The sequence below is a fragment of the Loxodonta africana genome, chromosome 1, assembly GCF_030014295.1.
Source record: "Loxodonta africana isolate mLoxAfr1 chromosome 1, mLoxAfr1.hap2, whole genome shotgun sequence".
NCBI classification, from domain to species: Eukaryota; Metazoa; Chordata; class Mammalia; order Proboscidea; family Elephantidae; genus Loxodonta; species Loxodonta africana.
Genome location: NC_087342.1, coordinates 217,766,310 through 217,792,504, shown reverse-complemented (window position 1 = coordinate 217,792,504; position 26,195 = coordinate 217,766,310). Strand labels below are relative to the sequence as shown.

Below are 26,195 nucleotides of genomic sequence, written 5' to 3'. Positions count from 1 at the left end.
CAGCTCAGAGAGTACTATGGATTCCTCAGGTCTTTGCAAGGAGGAAACAGAATCTACCACCGTAGATCTACCCTGCTAGATGCTGGGAGGAACGGTAAGAGAGAGCAGCGGCTGGAGGGAAAGAGTTCCCATGGCCCCTGTGGAGGCTGGCTGCTGGCTATTCAGCTGGCAGTGAGCAAAGTACCAGGGGCTTTTGCTCATGGTCCTTCCTGGTTGCAGCTCAAAGTTCATAGCTCTTTAAAGGCTGCTGTTTGAGCCACTAGCAAATCTGGACCCAGGGCTAATGTCAACACCATAGCAGAGGTCGAGAGCAGCATTAGAAAATGTAACTATTTCTGCTTGTTTAAGAGCAAAGATGTTACTTTGATGACTAAGGTGCACCTGACCCAAGCTATGGTCTTCTCAAATTGCCTTGTATGCATGCAAAAGTTGGACAGTGAAATAAGAAAACAGAAGAAGAACTGACGTGTTTGAACTGTGGTATTGGCGAAGAATATCGAGTATACCGTGGACAGCCAGAAAAGTGAACAAATCAGTCTTAGGGGAGATATAACCAGAATGTTCCTTAGAAGCGAGAATGGTGAGACTTTGATTCACTTACTTTGGACAAATCATCAGGAAACACCCAGTCCTAGAAAAGGACATCGTGTTTGGTAAAATGTAGGGCCAACAAAAACAAGGGAAACCTTGAATGAGATGGAATGACACAATGCCAGCAATGATCATGAAGATGGGGCAGGACCAGGCAATATTTTGTTCCCTAGGGTTGCCAAGAATCAGAGCTGACTCGATGGCAAGTGACAACAAAAATAAAAATTTCTGCAAAATAGTGGATATTTATCATATTATTGGACCGTGCTTGCTAAATGACGTAGACCAACCCCTACCCTAAAACTACTCTTACTTGCTTGCTTTAAGAGGAGAAGGTATGTAAATAATGAATGACAATCATAAGAAGTAACTGACTTTCAGGTTAATCCGATCAAGGAGATCTTCCACAGACTTGGGCTGGGGTGGTCTTCCTTTTCTCCTCCTCCTGGTGGGGCGCTTGGGCTTCTCTTCTTCTTCATTTAACACGTCCACGTAGATGAACTTGAATGTGCCGACTTTGTTGTTCAACAGGCCCATCCAAGTACCCATTGGTGGTTTGCTGATTATATCAATGATATCTCCTTTCTGTGGCCCAAGGAACAAAAATCTTTCCATTAGGTATATTTCTAAGTATAAATCCATCAGATGTATTAACTAGTCAGCTGTGGAACCACCGTGAAGACCAGAACTAGATGAAGTCACCTTTCTGAGTGATTAACATAAAATACGACTTGGGAATTCTGACAAGGGCCAAAACGGAACACTTCTAATGGTGCTGGATTCCAGGCAGGCCCTAGGTCTTGTCCCTCCATGCTCTTGTACTACAGTATGAGGTGGGGCTGAGATGTGCCTAGACTAGTCACCTGGCCCTCTGAATGCCTTCCTATCATTCAGAGAACTCCTGCTTCTTAGACGAAAAAATTTCCACCAATCAAGTGCCAGTAGCAATCCGCCCTGTAATTGCTTCCTACATTTTAGGAAGCTCTCTCATATGAATACCACTGACTGCACAGAGGAGGCAGGAACATTTCATTAGATGAAGAAAGCATAGCAAATGAGGTGAGGGGTGGGGGTAGAGGGCAACAGGAATTCTAGAGGGAAGCTCAGGTCAGAGGATGAGGTGGTGGCAGAGGGATTAACGCAAGACCCATTTCAGTCTCGAATGCTGGCTGGTCTCTGGTTTGTTCTTTGCCATAGAGGAGACCAGTTCATCAAGGTGGCCAAGTTATTGTCCAGCATGTACCATAATAGCCCAGCACACAACAGTAAGGAAAAAGGAAAACCTCGTGAAGAAACAAAGAGCCCAGGTGTAGCTAACTGCTCTGAGGCCAGGGAGAGACATATTACTATGGATTGAATTGTGTCTCCCCAAAATATGTGTTGGAATCCTAACCCCTATAACTGTGGATGTAATCCCATTTGGGAACAGGGTTTTCTCTGTTATGTTAACGAGGCTATCCAGTGTAGAGTATGTCCTAAACTTAATCATTTCTGGGTTATAATTAAAAGCAGATTAACACAGGAGCAAGCACAAGTCGGGGAGGGGAGCGTGGAGTAGATTCTATCTGTTGGACATGGAGCAGATGAATCTAGAAGCTCAGCAACTCAAAGGACTGCCAGCTACTAGAAGCTAAAAAAGGGGCCCTGGTGGCGCAGTGGTCAAGCAAGCACTCAGCTGCTAACTGAAAGAAAGGTCAGCGGTTGGAAACTACCAGCCACCCTGCAGGAGAAGATCTAGTGATCTTCTCTCATAAAGATTTGCAACCTGGGAAACCCTATGGGGCAGTTTCACTCTCTCCTATAGGGTTGCTATGAGTCTGAATTGACTCCTCACACATAACGACAGGCACTGAAATTGACAAGGACCTCCCCCTAGAGCCACACCCTGATTTGGACTTTAGCTGTGAGAAAATAAATCTTTATTCTTGAAAGCCACCCACTTGTGGTATTTCTGTCACAGCTGCCCGAGGAGACTAAGACACACACCTTGAGCTTGAGAGAGTCTGTGTCATAGGGGCTGGGCGTGAAGTCAGTGTGCACCCTGGCGCGCCCACAGAAGGGGCCTCGGTAGGGGGGCTCCTCATCATCACCATCTTCTGACTTCACACTTTCTCTGTTGCTTGTGGAAGAATCGGTAGTACTTACTGTTTGGCCACCTGTACAGAAAAAAATAGGAAGAACATGGGTAAGCACAGACCTCCCAAAGAGCAAAACCGAAAGGTGCTGAAGGTAACGCAGATCAGGAAACCAAAGCCCAGAGAAGGGACGTCAGGCTGCAGCCACTAAGTGTCAGGACTGGAGCAGGGCCCAGTGCTGAAGCCAGGGAAGGACCTGAGTGCTCTAGCTGTTGTCCCTAATCAAACATCTACCAGGAGAGGGAACTCACAACATGTTATCATTATGGCGGGGGACTCCATACGACATCAAGACTCCCTAAGAAGACACCGCAGTGCTAGGTACCTGACTCTGCCCTTAACACCCACAACCCTGCCCCCTTAACACCCATGACCTCTAATTTGCAAGACATACTATCCTTACTCCATTTTTCAGATGAGGAAACAAACCCAGAGAGGTCAAGTCACTTGCCCAAGCCAAGAGCTTAAAGTGGTAGATTTAAACCTTGGCTTCCTCCCCACTGTGGGAGGCCTACACCACCACTGTCCCACCGCTGATGCTGGAGCGGGTGAAGAGTGTTTGTTACCAGTGACATACATAACTCCCCTCCTTCTCCCTGGAGTCCCTGGGTGGTACAGTTAAGGCACTTGGGTGCTAACCAAAAAGTTGGAAGTTGGAGTCCACCCAGGGACACCTTGGAAAAAAGCTTGACGACCTACCTTCAAAACATCAGCCATTGAAAACCCTGTGAAGCACAGAATCAACTTGATGGCGAATGGGTTCTTTTTTCCCTCTCTTCCCCCTACTAAGCTAAGTCTCACGCTTATTTTGTTGGTCACTTTCATATGCCCTGGCCCTTGGTTTATTCTCCAGATCCTTCTTCTAAGACGCTTTGCCTATCCTCCTTGATCAAAACAAATCATCTCCCTTTGTTTCACGGCTGTCCTTGCACTGCTGAACAAGTACAACTCAAATCCAGGTGTGAGCAGCCCTGTGTCACTATCAACTCCCTAAGCGTAGGAACTGGGCTTCTTTAACTCGGAATCACCTAAACTTGGCGTTCAACAAAAATCAGATTTTGACTCCCAAGGAAATCATCCACAGTTAGAAATGAAACTTACTCATTGAGCTCTGCCCACTTAGTGAGCTCCGCAGACTCTCTACGGAGCCTCCAGCTTTGAGCTTGGGTTTGTCCACGTGCTCAGAGTCGGGGTGTGACGATGGCGGGGAGCCAGGCATCCCACCAAGGCCAGAGTCCTGCGAGGGATTTCAACAAAACAAAGTTTCATCAGGATGGACACGTGTCATTTTGTAATTCCCAGCAATGTGTTGCCATTATTAGAGCTTGCCGTCAAGTCCGCTCCAACTCATCGTGACCTTATGTCCAAAACGGAGCCTGGTCCCACCAGCACCATCTTCATGATCGTTGGTGTGTTTGAGTCCATTGTTGCAGCCATTTCCCAGCAATTTAGTCCTTGACTAAATCAATCAAATCGATCATCATACCCACATTTGGTTTTATACCCAATACTCTCTCCTTCTTAGTCTATATTCTTACTTAATTTTAAAGTTGTGACCCACATAACTATTGTGTTATGCAAAGATTATTTTTCGTACTTAAACAGATGTGCTTGAAAACTCCAACTGAGAACAATATACCTACATCTTTGAAAAAATATTTATGTAAAGGCTTAGAGACTCATCATACAGTCCAGTATCAAGGCTGGACTTCAAATATAGGTCACATACAATTGACTATTAATGTAGTATCGGGAAGTACTATCAGAGAATAATTAAACTACTTCGGAGGGAGACGTTTATATTAGAAAAAAGTGTATTCCTTATTTTAAAAAATTGGTCAGATTTTTATAGTTCAATGTAACAAATTGTTAAAATTGGTTAAAGAAATACCAGTTTAGGGCCCAGATTTTTCAGTCTGTAATAAAATTTCTATATGTCACAATAGGGATTGGGCTTCTTTTATTTCTTTTGTGGGTAGTGAGTAAAAAGTTGTAAAGTCAGAAAGAGATCAGTCTGAAAGAGACCAGAATGCTGACTGCAGTAACTCAGCAATACTCTGCCCTCTTTGGGTGGCTGTGTATTCTCAGTTCAGCAGCTCCTGGTCTGCATATATAAGCATAGCATGTTTATTCGATTTGTGATGCTATACAGACAGACAATATGACACTTCAAAGAGTTTGCAGTGAGAAGTGTTTACCTGCCAAACTAGAAAACTCTCCGGCACGTTACATAGCCATGTGAATACAAACCATCTAAACAAAACCTGTTATCTGCATGGTGCTGAATCATCACAAGGAGTTTAGCACGATCCTGCAGGCCCTACTAACACTTAAGGACAACAGCATGGCAGCTTTATTCAACACACACTTAAGGAAAGTGAGCAAACAACCTCGAAACAGCTCTGGTAGTCCCTGCTTATCCATGGTTTTGCTTTCGCGGTTTCAGTTACCCGCGGTCAACTGCGAACCAAAAATGTTAAATGAATAGCACGATGAAATCTCACGCTGTCCTGCTCTGCCCTGCCCGAGGGCCGTATTCACATAACTTTTATTACAGTATATTGTAATAAATGTTCTATCCTATTATTAGTTATTGTTGTTAGACTCTTACTGTGCCTAATTCATAAATTAAACTTTATCATAGGTATGTATGTATAGGACAAAATATAGTATATATAGGGTTTGGTACTATCTACAATTTCAGGCATCTATGGCGGGGGAGGGGTCTTGGAATATATCCCCCATGGATAAGGGGGGGCTACAGGGACCTACTGTACTATAAACAGACATCATTACTGGGAAGTAATTGAAATTGCAAAGCATGGCCTCCTGGATATATTTTCATTTTGCCTCTCAGAATCATAAAATAAGTGACTTTTCCAATTAAAATCTTTTTTTAATACTTCTGAAAAAAGCACACGTTTTGAAAGATGTATGACATACACATCTCTGATATAACATGCCCTCAAAAGCTGTTAATAATTTGATTTACTCACCACATACATATTGATTACCTAAAAGAACAGGTACTATTCCAGGTGCTGCGGTTGTAGCAATGTACAGAGAAGACAAAAATTCCTACCATCATGGTTGTAACAAAAATGAAAAAACGAAACCTCCCAGCATGAGTTTTCTCCCTTCAAAAAGCATTATAAGGATAAATTATTCCTATTTTTTAATGTACGTGAAATGATTACTTAAAATAACAAAAAGGGTAACTAAGAATACAAGGCTGCTATATGGTAGTAAAATTATGGAAGAACACTCAAAATGACATTAAAATTTTATGATTATGATCCATTCAGCAGTAAACCCCTAGGAACTTACGTTTATAAGGGCTTTCAGCGGCTGTTTTAATTCTGGGGAAAAGCAAAGTAAATAAAGTGCTTTAAATGAGCAGGGTTCTTTCATCAGCATGATGTCCGATTCACAGGACATCATGCATGGTTTGCTTCACTGCTGGGCAGAAATACAGAATCACCATTGCTCCCACACAGACAGAGACAAGCAAATGAGAAGAACAAGGAAAAAACTCGTGGAGAAGACAGAAAGCTGTGCTGACTCACCCTACAGATCTAATAAACCAGGCTTTCTCAACCTCGGCACTATTGACATTCTGAGTTAGATAATTCCTTGTTGTGGGGGCTGTCCTGGGCATTACAGAATGGTTAGGCACATCCCTGGCCTGTACCCACTAGATGCCAGTAGCCTGCCCCTTCTCCCAGTCATGACTATCAAAAGTGTCTCCAGATATTGCCTCGGAGTCGGGACGGAGCAAAATCAACCCTGTTGGAATTTCTGTAATAAACTGAAGATGTCAAGTCGGGCTGGCTTTGTTTGAATCACACACAGCGAGGGTGTCTGGTTAGTTGCTCAGTGATTCTGACAGCGGAAGGCTTGGGTACTTAGCTTATATGACCAGCAGAGGGCAGCAGCTGAGCAGACATCTGCTTTCCTTGCTGTTTTTACTTGGTAGATGAAGTGGCATGACCTACATATTTGAGGTAAGTGACCAGCTCATGTACAGATACTTTGACAGACTCCAAAAAGAGTATTATCAGGGCACCAGAGAGTGGTTTGAGAATCTTGTGGTCGAAACTGCCTGAATGCCCAGGTCTCCACGTGGCTATTCCTTCCATCATGCAAAGACAAAATCTAGTCATGTTTCTAGGGATGAAATTATAAAACTAGGGGAAAAAAATCAATTCCATGATACCTTACAGATAGGGCCAGTAAGTGAAATATCCCCATGGAAACATAAACTACCGAAGTTCTGTAAGCAGGAAGCACTTTCTAGGTTTACCTCTCAGGCTTGCCACGTACTTCTCGAACAACTGGAGAAGTCTGCTGTCTGAGAAAACTGGAGTGTCTTTTTTAGGTTTGACTCTGGTGAGATCCATTTGTAGCAAGTGATATTTTAGAAAATAAAATCCTTCTTTTGTGTCCAAATTACAGCACTCATTGCATAAAGAAAATAATAATTTCTTTACACATCTGTCTCGCCTCTCCTCTGTACACAGAAGGCAGGGCCTGCGTTTTATATTCCTAGCACGAAGCACAGCGCCTGGATGCCTGTAAGCGTGTAATAAATGTTTGTTGAACTGAATGTTTGTCTACAAAAACAAAGCATGGCTCTGGGGACCGGGTGTGCCAAGAAATGTATCTAAAAAAACAAACTCGTTGCCGTCGAGTCGATTCCAACTCATAGTAACCCTACAGGACAGAGAACTACCCCATAGGGTTTCCAAGGAGCAGCTGGTGGATTTAAGCTGCCGACCTTTTGGTTAGCAGCCAAATGCTTAAGCACTGTGACACCAGGGCTCTAACCAAAAACCAAACCAAACCCATCGCCGTCGAGTCGATTCTGAGTCATAGCATAGCGACCCCATAGGACAGAGTAGAACTGCCCCATAGAATTTCCAAGGAGTGGCTGGTTGATTCGAAGTGCTGAACAGCAGCCATAGCTCTTAACCACCACACCACCACAGAGTTTCCACCAGGGCTCTAGCACCACGTAAAATCTTCGACTGGTGACCCTTGGCTTTCCTTGTTGCCAGGAAGAACTGAGAGGGCTTTTTGCTAGGTAGTTGCATACCTGCTCAGAGACAGAGCTGCTGTACTTTTTAGACATTCTCTTCCTCATAGTTTCTTTCACTGATTTCACCTTTTTTCCAAGAGAGATGCGAGAGGCAGTGGGTGATTTGATTACTTCTTTGTATACAAAATCTCCTTCTTTACTCTGTAAAACAAAACACTATAAGTGCCTTTGATCACAGAAAACAGTTTATGACACTAACTAACAATAACATGCTTGGCTGCTAATCAAAAAGTTGGAGGCTCAAGTCTGCCTAGAAGTACCTTGGAAGAAAGGCCTGGCAATCTACTTCTGGAAAATCAGCGATTGGAAACCCAATGAAGCACAGTTCTACATTGACACACACAGGGTTGCCATGACTCAGAGTCAACTTGATGGCAAATGGTAATCACAGATAATGAAGTCCAGAAGCAGGTTTTATTATTCAAACCACCTCTCAAACCAATACTGGCACCTGCCAGGTTCTTTAGGTTTTTCTTATGGTGACTCAGTGCTATGTAATTTATCTGCTGGATAAAATGTTAAACCTCCTGAGCCCTAAGGAGCTTCTTGTTTGCCTGTTTGTTTAAAGTGGGGGTGTGAATCATTTTTTTATTTTACTCACACTTAGTATATTTTTCTCTGATTACATTTTTTCTACCATCTTAAAAACCCAACTCAGCACAACTTGACCCAGGTAAATGAAGACACTGAGAGGTATGCAAGAATAAAGGACAACTACGGTAAATGCCATAACATATAAAATTTCGTAACATAGTAACAACAAGCAAAAAAAATATGTGAGTGAGAAGGCTCAGGACCATAGTCTTGTGGGTCAACTAGGTCAGCTGGCGTAACTTAGTTCATGAAGATAACGTTCTACATCCTAGTCTTATCTATAATGCAACTATTGGTCTTCTCCCACCTGGAAAAAAGGAGAGTGAAGGAAACCAAAGACTCAAGGAATAAATTAGTCTACAGGACTAATGGCCCACAAAAATGGCTGAGACCAGAAGAACTAGATGGTGCCCAGCTACCATTACCTATCGTTCTGACCAGATGCACAATAGAAGGTCCCAGGTAGAATGGGAGAAAAATGTAGAATAAAAAGCAAATTCATAAAACAAGACTAGACTTACTGGACTGGAACCCCCAAGACTATCACCCTAGGATGCCCTTTTAACTAGGAACTGAAGCCACTTCTAAAGGTCACCCTTTGGCCAGATAATAGATTGGCCTAAAAAATAAACAATAACACCAGTGAGGAATGTACTCCTTTAGACAATCAACTGCACGAGCCCAAACGGTCAATATTTACCCAAAAACAAAGATGAGAAGGCAAAATCTAGGGGCAGGGGAACTGGATGGATGAAAATGGGGTAGGCAGGGTGGAAATCGTGAGAGCTGACACATTGTGGGGATTATAACCAATGTCACAGAACAGTTTGTATATAAATTGTTGGATGAGAATCTAATTTGCTGTGTAAACTTTCACCTAAAACACAATAAAACATTAAACAAACAAAAAAAAACCCAAAGGAACTGTGTTTCATCAGTAATACTACCAAAACATTCTAGATAAGGGCAAAAAACAAAATGGTAAAAGCCCAGTCATCAAAAATCCAACATTTGATTGAATTTATACCACTGTAAGCCCTGGTGGCACAATGGTTAAGCTCTTGGCTGCTAATTGAAAGGTCGGCGGTTCGAACCCACCCAGCAGCTCCTTGGGAGAAAAGACCTGGTGATCTGCTCCTGTTAAGATTACAGCCCAGAAAACCCTGTAGGGCAGTTCTACTCTGTCTCATGGGGTCGCTGTGAGTTGGAATTGACTTGACAGCACCCAGTGACAACAACAGCACTTACTGTGATCAACTCCTAAGAACACATTTACATTTCTTCTGAATAAGCTAGACTGTGGTCACCTTTCACTCTATTTTGCATTAAAAACAAAGCAAAAATAACTTTCCTTTGAGAAAGGGGGGAAGATCATACTTTCATTTTTTAAATATTCACTATATAAAATTACTGGTTTATGAGTCAATAAAATTTTATATCCACATAAAATAGTTTTATTCTTCCAGAAAATTCTCAAATACTTCATATGTCACACAGGGATATTTTAGGTGACATGTGATGATAACAAATATAAAGCATGAACTCTAAATTTCCCAGTTTCATGACAAAATGCATAAGGGAAAAACAAAACTATATGTCAAACTTGCCTAAATCCTTGGAACCTGAGAAAGGAAACTTAATGGAGAGAACCTGTGCCCTACAGCAGTGGCCTGTCCCTGGGCTGTGATCCAGAAGCATCCCAGGAGCAAAAACCTTGTGGGCCTGAGGGCCCTAGTCTGTTTTGGCCCCAAAGAGACTAGATGATTCCATGACACATCAGATCAGAAAGACCCAGGCTTAATATAAGCCTTGAGTGCTGCACACTCAGCCCATGATCAGGTTGACTTTTAGAAATGGTGGCACATACTCTCAGTATTCAAATCCCAGGGTCCCTCCATTCCAGCGTATTACCTGTGGGTAGTAGTGAAACATACTTGCACTAGTACGAAGAAAAAACACGTGTGCACAAATGATTAAGTCCACAGGAGCCAAACTCATCTGGATTTGTTACTTGAGGAAAACTGACAATAAAGACATTAAAGGAACTGGGCTACCATAAGGAGAGAGGTAGAGGCCAGAGGAGGTCACCATTCATTCCACACGGAACAGTGAGGAGTCCTGGGATAGGTGAAATAGGGCTTCTTTCCATATTCGATTTACGATCACTGAGGAAAAGCTGTTGAGTCAATTTTAACTCCTAGTGACCTTATGTAACAGAGTAGAACTGCCCCATAGAGTTTTCTTGGCTGTAATCTATACAGAAGCAGATCGCCAGGTTTTTCTCCCACAGAGCTTCTGGGTGGGTTTGAACTGCCAACCTTCTGGTTAGCAGCTGAGTGCTTAACCACTGCAGCACCAGGGCTCCTTACCCAGTATCAATTTTCAAAGATACTAAATGTGAAATTTTTATCAACCTCATTGCCTGAATCCAGTATGTTCTTCTCACATATACTGGAATTGCTTGCCTGCTTCTGACATACACTCACCATTGGGTCGGAATTATTACTGCCGATGTGCAGAGAGCGGTTCGTCAGGTCAAATCCTCCAAAACTACAGGTTCTCTGTGGAAAGGGGAGGGCAGGGAGAGAATAATCCATTTACACTAAGTCAGCCAGCAGTGCACCAACCCCACACACTTCCCATTTGTCGGTACCACCGAATCACAAATGTGTGTACAAGATGAATGTAGGAAACAAGAAATGATGAAAGAAAAAAAAAGAAATACATGGTCATGTTATAGAGACACTTGACTCAATTTGCCCTTTGAACTAGAACTTTCCTACACTTGAGGTCCAGAATCTCCTTAAGATGCAAAAACCAATTGGTTACAAAAAACAAAGAACAGGAAAAATTCCCACATAATTAGAGCAGAAGGAGTCCCAGTCTCTTCAAACAAAACCTCCCCTTCAACTTTCCTTAATACCAGCTACATAGAGTCATCATGGTGAGGGAATATTTATTAGGGTACCAATGTGCTCAATGGTCTTAGAAACCCAGCCTGAAATCCTACAGCACTAAGAGTCATGGGTTTTCATCTCAGAGGCTACTGACAGCAGGCTTTTCTAACAAACTTGTGTTTTGTTTAGTTTTAAATCACTGAGAAAGGAAAAAGAGGTTATGTTTATAGTAGTCTAATCAGGCCAAGAGAATTACTCACTCATTGCTTCCCCATCTTAGCCAAGTATGCAGATAACTTTCCCATCCAGCTGCCCAGCTTAATTAATTATGACCCTTTTTCTCATAGCGCATAAAATGAAGACACCACATTTCCCCAGAAAGAAAAAATGTCATTCAGTGACTGTCTTTGACCACAGGCTTTAATTTTGAAAGGAAAAAATGGTGATGCTTCAAAAAGAGAACTTTATCGCCCTCTTAGCTTGTTTCAAACTTTATGACACTGCTTATATTTCAGTGACTTTGAATTTCCAGAATTTAGTTTGAATTTGCTGTTACTTTATTAGTAAAAGCTATTCGATGACTAACACATATAAACAACAAATAAAAACAAAAACCTCTAAGAAGAAAGAGAAACCCAAAGCACGCTACTTTTTAGTACAGCTCTTCATCTTTTTAAGCAATGGTAATAAAGTTGAATAGCAGATTTGGGCCCAATATTTTTTATTACATGTTCCACAAAGAACTGTAGTTAGTAGCCATTAAATGGAAGAAATAAACAGGAAAGCCCAATGCATACTATATGTGTTGCTCACTTAAAATAAATCTACTATAAAAAAAATCTACTGTAGGTACGTATTAATGATCTGAATTGAGAGAATAGAGACATTCTGGAAGGGAAATGCCTAGGCTTTGGAATCTCACAATGTGGATTCAAGTCTGAATTCTGCCACTTACTTGCTATGTGACTATGGGCAAAGTACTTAAACTCTCTGAGCTTTCGTTTCTTCATCAGTAAAACAATACCTATCTCATGTGTTTGAAGACTTCTTACACACTTCCTGGCAGTAAGCACACACTCTATGAATGAAGCAGCTCATCCTGTTAACTGTTGTAATGAAGTTTACACTTAGTCAACATTAGAAATACGCAAATGAAGGGCTGATAGTCGTGGGCTTCACCTTCTGGGAGCTTTGCTTATAAAACCAGCATGTTCAGGAATGGGCCAAGAGGGAGAGAGATGGAGGAAGCCAAATGTGGAAGCTGCCAAAAGGCATCTGGGGATAACCAAGATTCAGGTTGTCACAGAACTGTTTTTCTTCTTATTAAAGTTGTTGTGGCTGTTTTAAATTATCTATTACAGACATACTTTCCAATGGGACATTAATCTTACAGTAAGTGTCAGTGGATGGGCTGATTTTATTTATAATCAGCTTAGCTGGATCTGTGTCTATTCAATAGGAGGTCATGGTGGCTTAGTGGTAGACATCTCAGCTTCCATGAAGGAGACCCAGAGTGATCACCTGCCAATGCACCTCATATGTAGCCAACACTGGTGGAGGTATATGTGTTAGTACAATGCTGGTTTCAGCAGAACTTCCAGACAAAGATGTGCTAGGAGGAAAGGCCTGGCAATCTGCTTCCAAAAATCAGCCAGTGAATACCCTAGGGATCACAATGGTCTGATCCCCAGCCCATCATGGCGATGGAGCAGGTCTGGGCAACCTTTTGTTCCACTGTGTATGGGGTCGCTATAAGTCGGGCTGACTCAATGGCAGCTAACGGCAACAATATCTAGTCTATAAAAAGAGAAAGACCTCTATATGTAAAAACACTGACCAAGTTACCTAATTTGGCAAGTGCTCTTAGGACCGCCTCTCAAGGCTAATTTTTAACATTTGCTTTCCCTCTCCAGCTTATAAATTTTTTCCTTTTTTTTTTTCTTTTGCTGAAGCAGTGACTTGAATCTAGTTCCTTTCCTGTGATGCAGGGCTTCCCAGGCACAGTATGGCACCCAGATGCCTCATCACTTTATGGCTTTGCACTCCCTGCTTTTCACTATAGCGTTCTCTGAAACTTTCTAACACATATGAAATAACTGACAAGGAATTTCTGTGGAAACTATGACTGCAATGAATTAAAAGCTCATTTAAGTCTTCATATGCCTGCTGTATGAAATAAAAAGCTGAAAGCAAAGAATGGACCGGTTTTCTTAAATACCAACTAAGACTTCAGTGATTTGCTAAGGTATCTGGGATGCATTCGTTTTTATCAATACAGGAATGACAATGAATTCCTTGGACTAATCTCCAACTTTTCTGTAAAATCAACTAGTTCTCAAAGCAGCACTCCTTCAACAGAGAAAACAGGCTGTACAGAGAACATTAAAAGAAAAATAAACCAACCTTTGATGATATAAATAGATGAAGGCTAAGTGAGGTTTTTCATTCACACATCTCTTGTACAGAGAACCCTAAAAACATCTGAGAGAGATGCTTGTGGATGAGGAGAGCTGGTCAATGGGATGGGCATGCAGTTGAAAACATGTTTCGGGAGAGTTGAATTTTTAAAAAATGGACAAAATTCCAAAAATGTCATGCATGTCTGTTTTCTCAAACAAAAATCAAATGACCAAAGAAAAAAGCAAGACAAGTGACCACTTCCAGTGAATACCAGGCATTATCATTTCTCTGAGGTTTCATCAAGCAAATATGGCATTTTCAAGAGGCAAAAAGATCAAGGTTGAAGATTAAAGGAAACAGTACACTTTCAGATGAAATGAAAATGATATATGCCAAGAAGATTGGAAATGAACTTCTAAATTAAACCAAGCAAAGAAAGCGATCTTAGGCCCTTAATTTAGAAAAAATAAAAAAGCTCTTATTTGTATTATTAAGACACTTATTTTCTATTGCTTTCTCTGGATCGTTAGAAAATTACAAATGTTGTTTTACCAATTGTCCAACTGTACTTCCAGGAAAAGGGATGTGGAAATTTCTAATTGAGCACCGAACACATATTTCAGCCATTATTAAAACTGCCCAGTACTGCATTAAGCTCAGAGTACCTCCATGGGGGAAGAAGTGGGGAGAGGGACAAGTCGGTGCTTGAAGATAAACAAGCATCTCCTAATTGCCATCCTCAATGTCAATTGAGGCCCACAATGTCAATTAGCACAAATTTAGAGAAGTAACTTCTAGAGAGGAGTTTCTGATGAAGTTACAGTATAAACCTGGCAATAAGAAACATGAGGGATACATGAACAACTCCAGGTGCTAAATTTGGGGAAATTCTCCATGTTATAGGATTTGGACTCACAGGGGGTGAGCCATCCAATCAACAGAAGGAGGTCTGTTCTTATCAGGGTCACGTCCAAAGGAACAGAGGCAGATGATCTGGGGAGACCATGTTTTAAGGTAAAAAAAAAAAAAAAAGCATACAAAAAAGCAAAAATGAAACTATACTAAGACTGGTTAGCCACAAGTATTTTACAAAAGATCTGTGAGTCAGAGCAGACAAGAAGCTGAATGAGTAGGAAAGAGAATTAGTTTACTGTAAAACAAAAACACAACAAAAACTACTACCATGGGAGAGAAATAACCATAAGAAAGGTTTTGCTACATACTAATGGTATTAAAAGTGTTGCAAGATTTACAAGAATGTGGAAAGATAGAAAATAAGATCCAGGAAGAAAGCTAACACATGTGGGAATATTTGGAAACACCAAAGGCTAGGAAGGACCTACAATCTTTCCAGTACAGAGAAGGTTATCTTAAGGATGGCTTTGATCAGTCTGTCTCCATTTCCACCAAAGCAGAACATCAGCAAATTTAAATCACTGAAGTAATGATTTTATTTAAATAATCATCTGGGAAAGCATATCTTACTCATGAATGTGAAGGAACTCTGGGAAAATCACCATTGGAGGCTGAACCTACTCTAAGCCTCCAGCCCTAAAGGGGCACCCAGCGAGCAGTCCTGAGTGGATTAAGCAGGGAGCCAGGCGGAAGCATAGCCAGGGACCCCATAGTTTCTCCTTGCTCTGTGCCAGTTTATATGGGCTATTGTGCAGACTAAAAGTGGGGTGGGGGTTCAGGGAGAAAATGTGTATATTCTCAAGTTTAAAATAAGTTATGCCCTGAAAATATATTTTACTGGGCCTCTAATCATTCAATAAAAAGCCTGGAAACTATTTTACTATTTGAAAGTAAGTACTTCATTCCTTGCTACGTATAGAAGGAGCTTTGGGGCAGAGGGGGACATTTCCAAATGTGGATTCCTTCGTTTAAGAAGAAAAGACACATGGAATAGACTTAAGTAAAACAATACAGCTCTATTTTATTTTTCCCCCTTTTAGATTTGAGATCTGCCCCCGCCTTCTCCCCACTGATAAAAGAAATGCACTTAACAAATCTCTTCAAATCACTGAGTCGGTCACTGTGATGATAGCAAACTTTCCACGAGCTGGTTCCCATTGTTCTCATTAACTGCAAGAATAAGTACCTCTTTTAAGAGCAAACTGTTCTTCTGTTTTGAATCAGCTTCTAAGAGGTCAAGTGACATGATGGCTGGGAATCAAGATGGCCACTCCTCAAGGAAGCCAAACCCCATCCCTAACTGGGAAACCCTTCTCCAGACTGGTGTTAACCTTTAGTTTTAATTAAAAATCTAACAACTTCAATGGGCAAGAGGACAGATGGAAAAAAAAAAAAAAAAAAGAGGGGGAGGCCATTGCTAAATTGAAGTAGGATTACAAATTTGAGGTGATGGTGGAATGGACCCTAATGTCTTGGGTTAAAGGGAAGAAGGAAGAAGCCGGGCTTAGCAGAAGAAAGGCCATAATGCTTGACTGCACATCACAGAAATGACAAGGCTGTCCTTGTGACCATCATCGTGACTCACAGACTTCTGGTGGATTCTCAAGAGAACCCTTTTAGTACAGCGGTCGACTGTGGCAGCCCACTTCCTCTTTGCCTCCTCCTCCTCCTCCAGCAAGCACCGCCTCAGGTCCTGCTTCTCAGCCTTGCTCAGGGTCCTGTCTGAGGCAGGACGCACTAGCTGGGTCAGGTTCAGGTGGCTGTAAAGACTCCGCTCCACCACGTAGGTGATATTGAACTCGCTGACTGAGGTGCGCCCACGCACCCTCCTGCTGGGGAAGCCGCAGCTGCCCCCCCCTTTGGATTTCTGCCGGAGCAACTGTAGGTCACAGGTTGTGCTGTTAACTCCTTTTCTGGAGGGACGCTGGCAGAGAAAAGCTCTGGAACATGAATAATTAGTATCCATTTTCTTCAAGCGGATTTGCTTCCGGACACTCTGAACCTCCTCTAGGGACACGAGCAGGTGGTGCCTGCGCCTGTGGTTGTCATAGACGCAAACACCGTCTGTACTTACCCCGTGGCTCAAGGACCCCAGACCCTTCTTCATCTCCCCTTCCGTGAGGGAGCGAGAAACTTTCTGGGCCTTTTCTTCTTCTGGATAGGAGAAGAACGTTCCCATCTTCTTAGGGGGTTTAATCAGGCCCCGACTATCTCCTTTGCTGAAGGTTTTGACCAGCTTCCGGCCAGCTCCCCACGTATCCAGGCTGCTGGATGAGGGCGAGGTGGTGAGGGACTCAGAATCATCTTCAGGAGGTTTTTCAGGAGAGCCGTCAAAGAAAAATGGCTTCTTGTGGACTCCTGAGTACAGTGCAGATCTTTCATCCAGGACCGGGGAATTCTCAAAGGCGTGCTCCTCTCCACCTGCAGGAGAATCAACACAGAGAAGTTCATGCCCTGTACAACTACTGGTCTTTATGTGTCTGGAGCAAAAAAGAAAAAAGGAAACCAAAGACTCAAAGAAGAAACTAGACTACAGGACTAATAGTCTACACAAACCATAGCCTCATCTACCTTGACACCAGAAGAACTAGATGGTGCTCGGCTACCACTACTGACCGTTCTGACTGAGGACACAGTAGATGGTCCTGGACAGAATGTGAAAAAAAAATGTAGAACAAAACTCAAATTCCTAAAAAAAAAAAAAAAAAGCCAGACTTACTGGACTGGTAGAGACCAGAGGAACCCCTGAGACTATTGCCCTGGGTTACCCTTAAACTTGGAACTCAAACCAGTCCCGGAGGTCATCTATCAGCCAAGAGACAGAGTGGCTCATAAGATAAATATCACCCATGAGTACCGTCCTCCTCTAAACAATCATCTAAATGAGGCCTAATGGTCAACATTTACCCTAGACAAAAGATGAGAAGGTAAGAGAGGACAAGGAAATTTTCTCCAAAGTCACAATAGAATATTAAAAAAGAAAGAAAGAAATATCCATGCCCCTCCTGTGACAGACCTTTGCATTCTCTCACTGGTCTTTACACCCCCAACCATGCAAAAAAAAAAAAAAAAAGCTAGTCTACACAGAAGCCACAGTGATCCCCATCCCTAACTCACTTTAAAAAGAAAAAACAAAACACCTGCCGTGGAATAGATTCCAACTCATGGGGACTCCATGTTGCAGAGTAGAACTGCTCCATAGGGTTTTCTTGGCTATAATCGTTACAGAGAATCATGGTAGCACAGTGGTTAAGCACTTAGCAGCTAACTGAAAGGTTGGTGGTTTGAATCCACCAGCCGCTCCACGGGAAAAAAATGTGGAAGTCAGCTTTCGTAAAGATTACAGACTAGGAATTCCTATGGGGCAGCTCTACTCTGTCCTATAGGGTTGCTATGAGTCATAACTGACTCATTGGCTATGTTATGGGTTTAATCTTTACAGAAGCAGATCACCAGGCCTATCTTTTTTGTCAGTGTGTGCATTATGTGAAAGTTTACAGGACAACTTAGATTCCCATTCAATAGTTTGTACAGAAAGTATTCCATCACCTTGGTTTCATTCCTGAAAATGTGTCAGCACTCTACCCATTTCTACCCTGAGTTCCCCGTTCCTTTCGTCCTGATTTTCTTACCTCTTCCTGCCTTCTTATCTTTGCTTTTGGGCAGATATTGCCGTTTTGATCTTGTATAATGGATTATTCTAAGGAATACCGCTCAGGCATAATTGTTTATTTTATGGGCCTGTCTATTGTTTGGCTGGAAGGTAGTCTCTGGAATGGCTTCAGGCCCAGGTCAGAAGGGTGTCTTAGACCACAGTCTTGGGGGTTCTTCCACTCTCTGTCAGGCCAGTAAGTCTGGTCTTTTTTGTGAATTTTATTTTTATTCTACATTTTCCTCCTGCTCTGTCTGGGACGTTCTGTTGTGATCCCGGTTACAGGCCTATCTTCTGCAGTGCCACTGGGTGGGTTTGAAATGCCAACCTCAGGTCAGCAGCCAATTGCAAACCATTTGTGCTACCCAGGGGCCTTTTCCCCTCTTCATAAACTCTATTCCCCCTTACATACGCATATAGAAAAGGAAATACACTGTGCAAAAGCATGTTTCCCTCAAGCTTAGTGTTATAATGTTCTGGATGTGTTTTCTTCTTTAAGTATCTTTAGCCTAGGATTTGTTCAAGAGAATTAAACACCTCAACAGGGCCATTAACAATGCCATTTGTAAAACGGACTCCAGGCATTATCCTGAAACTCCTTAGCAATTTAAAGATAATTACCCTCCCTGGTTTTAAAGTGTAATCTTCAGAAGCTAGGAGTCAGAATCTTACTCCCTTCTGGAAGGCCCTCCTAACATTGACTCTGAATGTTATGAATGCCATGTGGCTGGCACTGATTTTTTTTCCCCTTGCTATTTATTTATTTATTTATATTATTGTACTTTAGATGAAGATTTACAGAACCAGCTTCTCATTAAACAATTAGCATACATATTGTTTCGTGACATTGGTTACCAACCCCACGTGTCAACACTCTCCCTCCTTTTCGACCTCGCGTTCCCTATTACCAGCTTTCCTGTCCGCTCCTGCTTCTAGTCCTTGCCCCTGGGCTGGTGCTGACACTGATTTTTTCTATTAGTACATATGATACTCAAGTGATTAAGTCGCCAAGGGAATTTGGGTTCGAAAACACCATAAAGGGCTGTTATCTTGCAAATGCAATTTATAAATGGTCTCCAGTGAAAGGCCAAACACAAAATTTAGGGAACTGGGTGATCTCAGCCAGACGTTCCCATCAACTCAGGCCCCGCTAGGAAGCGACCAAGGGCATTTAAGGGCCTTGACACGCAGGCAGGCCCAACGAGTATTCCACCCCAGCTCAAGGATTCCAGCTCTCGAGGCCTTTGCTAGTGCCAGGTACTGAGCCAAAGCCCTCCAGAGCCCAGTGGAAAGGTTGGAACTTGCTGGCAGGAAAACTGAGTTCTTTTCTGCATGTATTATGTGAACAGATGTGAGCAAAGAAGTAGGTCAAGCTGTGGGTGTAGTGATCCCAACTGGCTGTGTCCCTTCAATTATAAGGAAACTCTGTAGCACTGCAGCTTTCTGCCAGCTGAATTGGGAAGGGGGAAAAAATTAAAAGTTCCTTGGAAGAGAAGGATGGCATTAAATATACCAGCAGGGACCAGGGTATAGTGAACGGTTAAACGTCAGAGATGAAGGGAGAAGGATGCTCACTTCAGGACAGGGGAATAGGCTTGGAATGCTGGTAGGTGTATTTCTTCCTTGTCCAAATGATGGCAATTATAGTTACAAATGTAAAGAAACAAAGAACTGTTACTGCTAAATACAACAAAATATAAACTTTAAGTTAATGTTGAGGAGACAGGGTAGGGGGTAGGAAGTGGGGAAGAAGACTAAAACTATGTCCAGTCAAAAGCTCACTATGTGGTTTCTCAGAACTACCATATGACCCAGCAATTGTACTCCTAGGTATACACCCCAAAGAACTGAAAGCAGGCACTCAAACAGATACCTGTATACCAATGTTCACTTCAGCATTCTTCTCAGTAGCCAAAAAAAACAAACAGGAAAAAATTCAAGCGTCCATCAGATGAATGGATATACAAAATCCAAGGCATCCAACAGATGAATGGATAAACAAAATATGGTATATTAATACAATGGAATATTACTCAGCCATAAAAAAGGAATGACATTCCAATACATGCTACAACACAGATGGATTTTGAATACATTATGCTGGGTGAAATAAGTCAGACACAAAAGAACAAATATTGTATGAGTCCACCTATATGAAATATCTAGAATAGGTGAATTCACAGAGACAAGAAGGTGACAAGGGACTAGAGAGCGAGGAAATGGGGAGTTATTGCTTCACGGGTATGGAGTCTCTGTTTGCGCTGATGAAAAGTTTTGAAAATGGGTGATGGTGAAGGATGTAAAACATTGTGAGCAGACATAATGTCACTTAAAAAGTGATTAAAATGGCAATTTCTCTGTTACATATATTGTAACCACAATAAAAAAAATTCTTCTTCATCTTCAGGGATCTTTCTCACACATTTAAAAGTGGTGTCCAGGGCTCTGACAGGAATTTGTCAGACCAGAGGCAGTCTTCAAATATCATGAAAATCTCCTACACCTTCCTCAGAACATCTGACTAACAAGATATGAAGACCAAGGGCCCTTACATGTGAAAAATGGCATTCCCTTCTAGATACAGCCCACACTCCACTCCTGAGAAGAAGGGACTGAGCCAAGGAGAGAGGTGCCGCTTGGTGGCAGAGGCAGCAAATAGTTGAGCTCTCCAAGAAAGCCACATGGGTTGTGCTTCCCACTCAGTCAGGTGTCCCCAGGGATGTGGAATGGCCCTTATCTATCCCAGGTCCTAAAGGGGTGTGGGGAAAATCAGGTGGATCTACCGTGGGTATTTTAAGGATCTGTCACTCAGCAGTGGTCTGGAACTTTCCTGGGCTCTGTGTTTATGATTGTCATTAGAAATTCCAATGCTTCCATGTCTATCTGAGCTGGAACCAGGTGGTGCACACATGTACATGACATATGGATGGCCTCTGCTTCCTGGTTCTGGAAAGTCAGCTTTTGGCAAGGAGAGCAGAGGGGGATGTGGCCAACACTTCCAGAGTGACTGCATCATTCCGTGATGAGGGCAGGCCTGACGGAGCACTGGCCCTTCTGTCAGCACCTGACCTGCAGCCAAAGAGCCCACACTTCACATTAATTCTTTCAATTTTGAGCATTACGGCTCCCATCCTCCTCTGACTTCAAAGTCCAATTCTCTATATGAAGAATGACAAAGTGCTCTCCCTCCATGATCACTTGGTACGATTTGCTTCATATAATGACCTTTATGTATCATATTCAATGGATATGAATGCTGAAGGGGAGGCGATCTGAATAGGAGCAGGAAGGCAGGGTATGGCATGGCTCAGTGCCAAGGCATGGATTTATGCCTTAGATTCCAGGGCTGCTCTGTGACCTTGGGCAATTACTTCCTCTTTTGAGCTTCTGTTTCCTCACCTGCAATAATGCCTACCTACCTTAGTAATGTGGCGCCTCGGTGGAATAGTAGTTAAGAGCTCGGCTGCTAACCAAAAGGTTAGCAGTTTGAATCCACCAGCCGCTCCTTGGAAACTCTATGGGACAGTTCTATTCTGTCCTATAGGGTCACTATGAGGCGGAATCCACTCGACAGCAACATGTTTGGTTTTTTGGGGGAGGGATTTTAGTAATGGAGTCCCTGGGTCGTATAAAAGGTTAATGCACTCAGCTGCCAACCAAAAAGTTGGAGGTTCAAGTCCACCAGAGGTGTTTTGGAAGAAAGTCTTGGTAATCTGCTTCTAAAAAAACAGCCCTCGAAAATTCTATGGAGCCCAGTTCTACTCTGACACACATGGGGTGGCTATGAGTGGAAACTGACTTGATGGCAACTGTTTTTGTTCATCTTAGTAATATGCCCTACAAAGTTATTATGAAGATAAAATTAAATGCAAAAAGATAATGTGAAAGCACTGCATAAGCTGAAAAGCTCTGTGCAAAAGCCAACGATTTATTATCAGGTTCAGATGAGCTGGAGCAATGAGGGGAGGGGACAGGAAGGGTGTCAGCTCGAGGGGAAAGGCACAGAAATGGGCAGATGAAGGGCACAGACGTGGCCTGCTCTTTCATTTTATCCAAGGGCATCCCAGGATAAGGACTTGAAACCGCTCCAAGGAGAGCCTGGGTAGACAACTGTACCTGGCCTGGCTTTCCAGGGCTCCAGAGCAGGGGTTGGGTGGGAGCAGGTGGGAACACAAGACAGGAGTCAGACTGCCTGGATTTAATTCTGGGTCTTCTGCTGGCTGGCTGGTGACCTTTAGCAAATTACTTAACCTCTTTGTGTCTCAGTTTCTTCATTTGAAAAATGAGGCTAAGGCTAGTTATAGTATCTGCATATGGGGGCCGCTCTAAAGTTATATGTTAAAGGGGAACATAAACCCTGAAGTGTTTAGAAAAGTGCCTGACACATAGAATGCTTTCAAGAAATGGTCATGATCATTCAGACAACCTAGTATTGGCACAGGCTTGCAGAAAGTCAAAAGGATCAACTCTTCCTAAGTTTGAGAGCAAGAGGCAGGAAGGGCCAGTGCAGTATGAACCCTTCCTGCTTTGCAGAAGCTGGGGTGAAATTCCCCTCTCTCCAGTAACAGTACCTTTGCCTCTGGGGAACCTCAGAGAGGTTGAATGATGAACGGCACACATGCCCTGCTGTTTCATTTTGCCAAGGGCATCTCTGCCCAGAATAAAGACTTGAAGGCCCCCTGCAAGGGGAGCCTGGGTGAAAAACTACACCTGGCCTGGCTCCACCAGGGGTGGACGCAGTTTCCAGTGTAGCCGAGTGTTGGGCGCAGCCTGAAACATATGCTCTGAGTTGCATGTACCCCCTTGGTCCTCCTAGAGACATGAGACAAGTCTGACCAAGGGCACCCAGCACCCCCACCCTGATTCACAGACAGTAGAGGTATAATTTGGGACTCAAGTTCATTAAATCCGTCTTCCACCTGTGAACTCTAATCCACACCCAGATGAATTACAGTTCAGAGCTAGAGGTCCACGCGGTTATTACTCTTTACCTAAAGCCACTTTCCTTGGTATATCTTTTTTAACTATGCCTCTCAGAATTAGTTGCATTGATTCACTCTGACATAAATATGCAAATTAGAACATTTCTTTATTTTTAAAAATGTATTTGAGTGGAAAGGCTGCCCCACCGCCCATGTCTATCACGTATGGAAGGCCTCCAGGTGGTAGGTCCTCCACGAGGCATTCCACCCATTTTCTCTTCATTATGGAAAAAAAAGCCAATCTGTGTGCTATTTGTATATTTTAATTTGGATAAGTGTGCATGAGGTTTGTTTTAAAATGTTTCCCCGAGGTTGAGCACTGGCAACCCCATATGATACTGCCTGCGGTTACCAACAGACACGGTGTGACCTGGGGAAGAGCTGCCATGGTGAGGGGAGAGAGGTCTACTCAGTACTGTGAAAAAACATGACTGACAGGCAGGTACTAAAACCTCCCAATGTCAAGCCAGCCTGTCACCCACATGGAAGCAGAACTACCATGGAAAACGACACCCAAATGAAGCCCTGCGATTAAACACAACTCAGAGTTGATGAAATTGGTCACAAAGCAGACCTCTTTCTCTTTTCCGTTCTGACCTCTACTCTCCTACAGTAAACCCCCACCTTCGGTATTCCTCTTGGACTTTTATACTGCCAGATGATAATAACCATACAAATCAGACAGTAATAATATCAACAGGAAACTCTCATCTTTGCAAATGGGAGGGGGGATTCTTTTACACTGCTTGGTTTTATTTCTGTATGACAAAAAGGGCCTCTACAATGATAATTTTTACGTCTGCATGTTAAAAATTTGAAATTCCTTACCATGTGGATGTGACATTTTAATAAGTAATGTGGTTTTAAAAAAAAAAAAAAGGCATATTTTCTCCAATTCACTTATTAACACTCCCAAACAGGAAAATATTATTTTTTTTTCTGCTTTTGTTTTCCCTTCTTGGGAGGATTTTACAATGGGCTGCAAAGGCACACTACCAACAATAAAAGGGATGAATAATAGGTTGAGACTTAAACTAACATAATTTTATCTCAAAGGTTAACTCTTCATTACAGTAGACCCGAGCTCATGCCTCTTGTGCCCTTATTGTGTCCTCTCACAAGTGGCTTAGACAGCAATATGGTTCTCCCAGGTCCACTTAGAAGAGAAGGTGCTTAAGGCCCCCTTTAATGGAGACCTCAGACTGTTTACCCGGAGAACAAATGATCCCTCCGAGGTTTGAAAGGACATTATAAGTGCCTCAGTTGTTAGCTGTTTGTTCAAGATGGATGTATGTCAAATTTGGACTAAATTCCCTGGGCACGAGCCACAGTTCTTTTGAGAGACAGAGCCTTACACTAAGAGGAAATCATAATATGAAGTTTATATAAAATGGTATAAGCTCAAAATTAAAGCTGTGCCCCACCTTGAGAAAATTTCACTGCAACATATTAGCCTTTTTCCAGCTTTGTAACATGGAAACTACTAAGCACTCCAGAATGGCTTTGCTTCAGGATGCTTCCTTCCAGAACGGGCCGAGCACTGGCCTGCTAGCATGCAAACACAATTCTCTCCATCGGCCTCACCCAGGACTCAATCTCTTTTCCACTGGAAATCATATTCGTTTTCTATTGAACAACTGCCCCCAAATGATTTAATTTGGAACAATCAGGGTGGAGGTGGCTCTTTTACCTTCAGTGCTGGGCTTTTTCATCTCTTCCACCCTAATTAGTTTCTTTCTGACTCTGCGAGTGGAGTTTACCAGCTTGTGCAACCTCTTAAACTTCACCGACTCCTCGGTCTCATCATCCGATTGTTCTCTTGACTGGCAAAGAAACAAAGGAAAAGTTAATCAGATAATTGCTCCTTCGATTTGCCCTGGCAGCCGGGTGGAAGCCAGCCTTGCTGCCCGTCTGCACCTTGGCAGTTCCACAGCTGAACCCGGGGTACCATCAAATTGTCCCAACAGGTTTATGAAGCTCCACATACCATCATAATGCCTAATTCGGTGCAGAACTAAGTCCTAGGCACCAAAACACGCATCCTGGTCCATGACTTGTGCAGGGTGCAATTTGTCTCAACTACTTCCATGTCCTCTTTTAGCTTGACTCCGGCAGGACTCTCCCAGGCCGGCCCTGTAATTCGAGTTATGCCTCTGTGGTTTGGGCCAGGCTCTCATCTGTCTGGCCCATCAGGACTTGCTGTTTAATGTGCTGATCAACTATTTCTCCAAACCAAAATTCTGTTGACTTCTTTCAGTTCTCCCCCAAATCAAAAACAGCCAGGCAAGAAAAGGGAAGAGATGCAAAAAGCCTGCTTCTATCCCACTTGCTAGGAACCGTCTGCCACATCACAGCCATCCCTTCCTCCTCCTTCTGAGGGCTCCCAAGGCGCGCCTGAGGACACAGCATGCATTCCTCCGAGAGGGACAAGGGAAAAAGCTGACCTTTTCAGCCATACAGTACAGTCCATATTCCCCAGCATCCTATTCCATTTTGCAGCGATTCCAGTATGCTCAGGCCCAGCTGTTTTCCCTCTAGTATCAAACATTACAGAGAGAGAAAAAATTCTCTCCCAGCAGTACTGACCCAGGCTAAAACAATCCTTGCCTTGTGAACAAAATGACGGTTTCACTTCCAAGTCGGTTCCAACATTCAATATGCTGCTTCCTCTACTTTATCTGTTCAAAATGTGGAAACGCAAAAGGAGCCAACCCAGAGCGCGTGCTGCACGGGCCGGGGCTGGGGCATTCCTGGAGCGCGGAGCCCGGCGGGGGCGCACAGCCTCACGCGCCCTGTGCAGCCCGCGACCAAGGCCAGCTAATCCTTCACATGCTGACAACCGTCTCCTCTCCACTTCCTCAAGCCCAGTTCTCTGAAAGCATTGGGAGAGAAATGCCTCACATAAACAAAACAGAACCACGTTTCTGAGTG

General features: G+C 43.0%; 1 protein-coding gene across 4 annotated transcripts in view; it reads right to left on the bottom strand.

Moving 5' to 3' along the window:
- SASH1 (SAM and SH3 domain containing 1) overlaps window positions 1-26,195 on the bottom strand; it is a 310,621-nt gene that overhangs the window by 24,187 nt on the left and 260,239 nt on the right. For 3 of the 4 annotated variants that reach the window (XM_010587065.2, XM_003404407.4, XM_010587107.3), the window contains 7 exons: window positions 24,955-25,087; window positions 16,705-17,051; window positions 10,905-10,979; window positions 7,822-7,965; window positions 3,828-3,963; window positions 2,578-2,747; window positions 967-1,176 (listed from right to left, as the gene is read on the bottom strand). In XM_010587065.2, the coding sequence (XP_010585367.2) occupies window positions 967-1,176; window positions 2,578-2,747; window positions 3,828-3,963; window positions 7,822-7,965; window positions 10,905-10,979; window positions 16,705-17,051; window positions 24,955-25,087 (1,215 nt within the window). Of the gene's footprint in view, window positions 1-966; window positions 1,177-2,577; window positions 2,748-3,827; window positions 3,964-7,821; window positions 7,966-10,904; window positions 10,980-16,704; window positions 17,052-24,954; window positions 25,088-25,251; window positions 25,953-26,195 lie in introns of those variants that run through there. The other variant, XM_023550365.2, reaches the window with a different exon arrangement.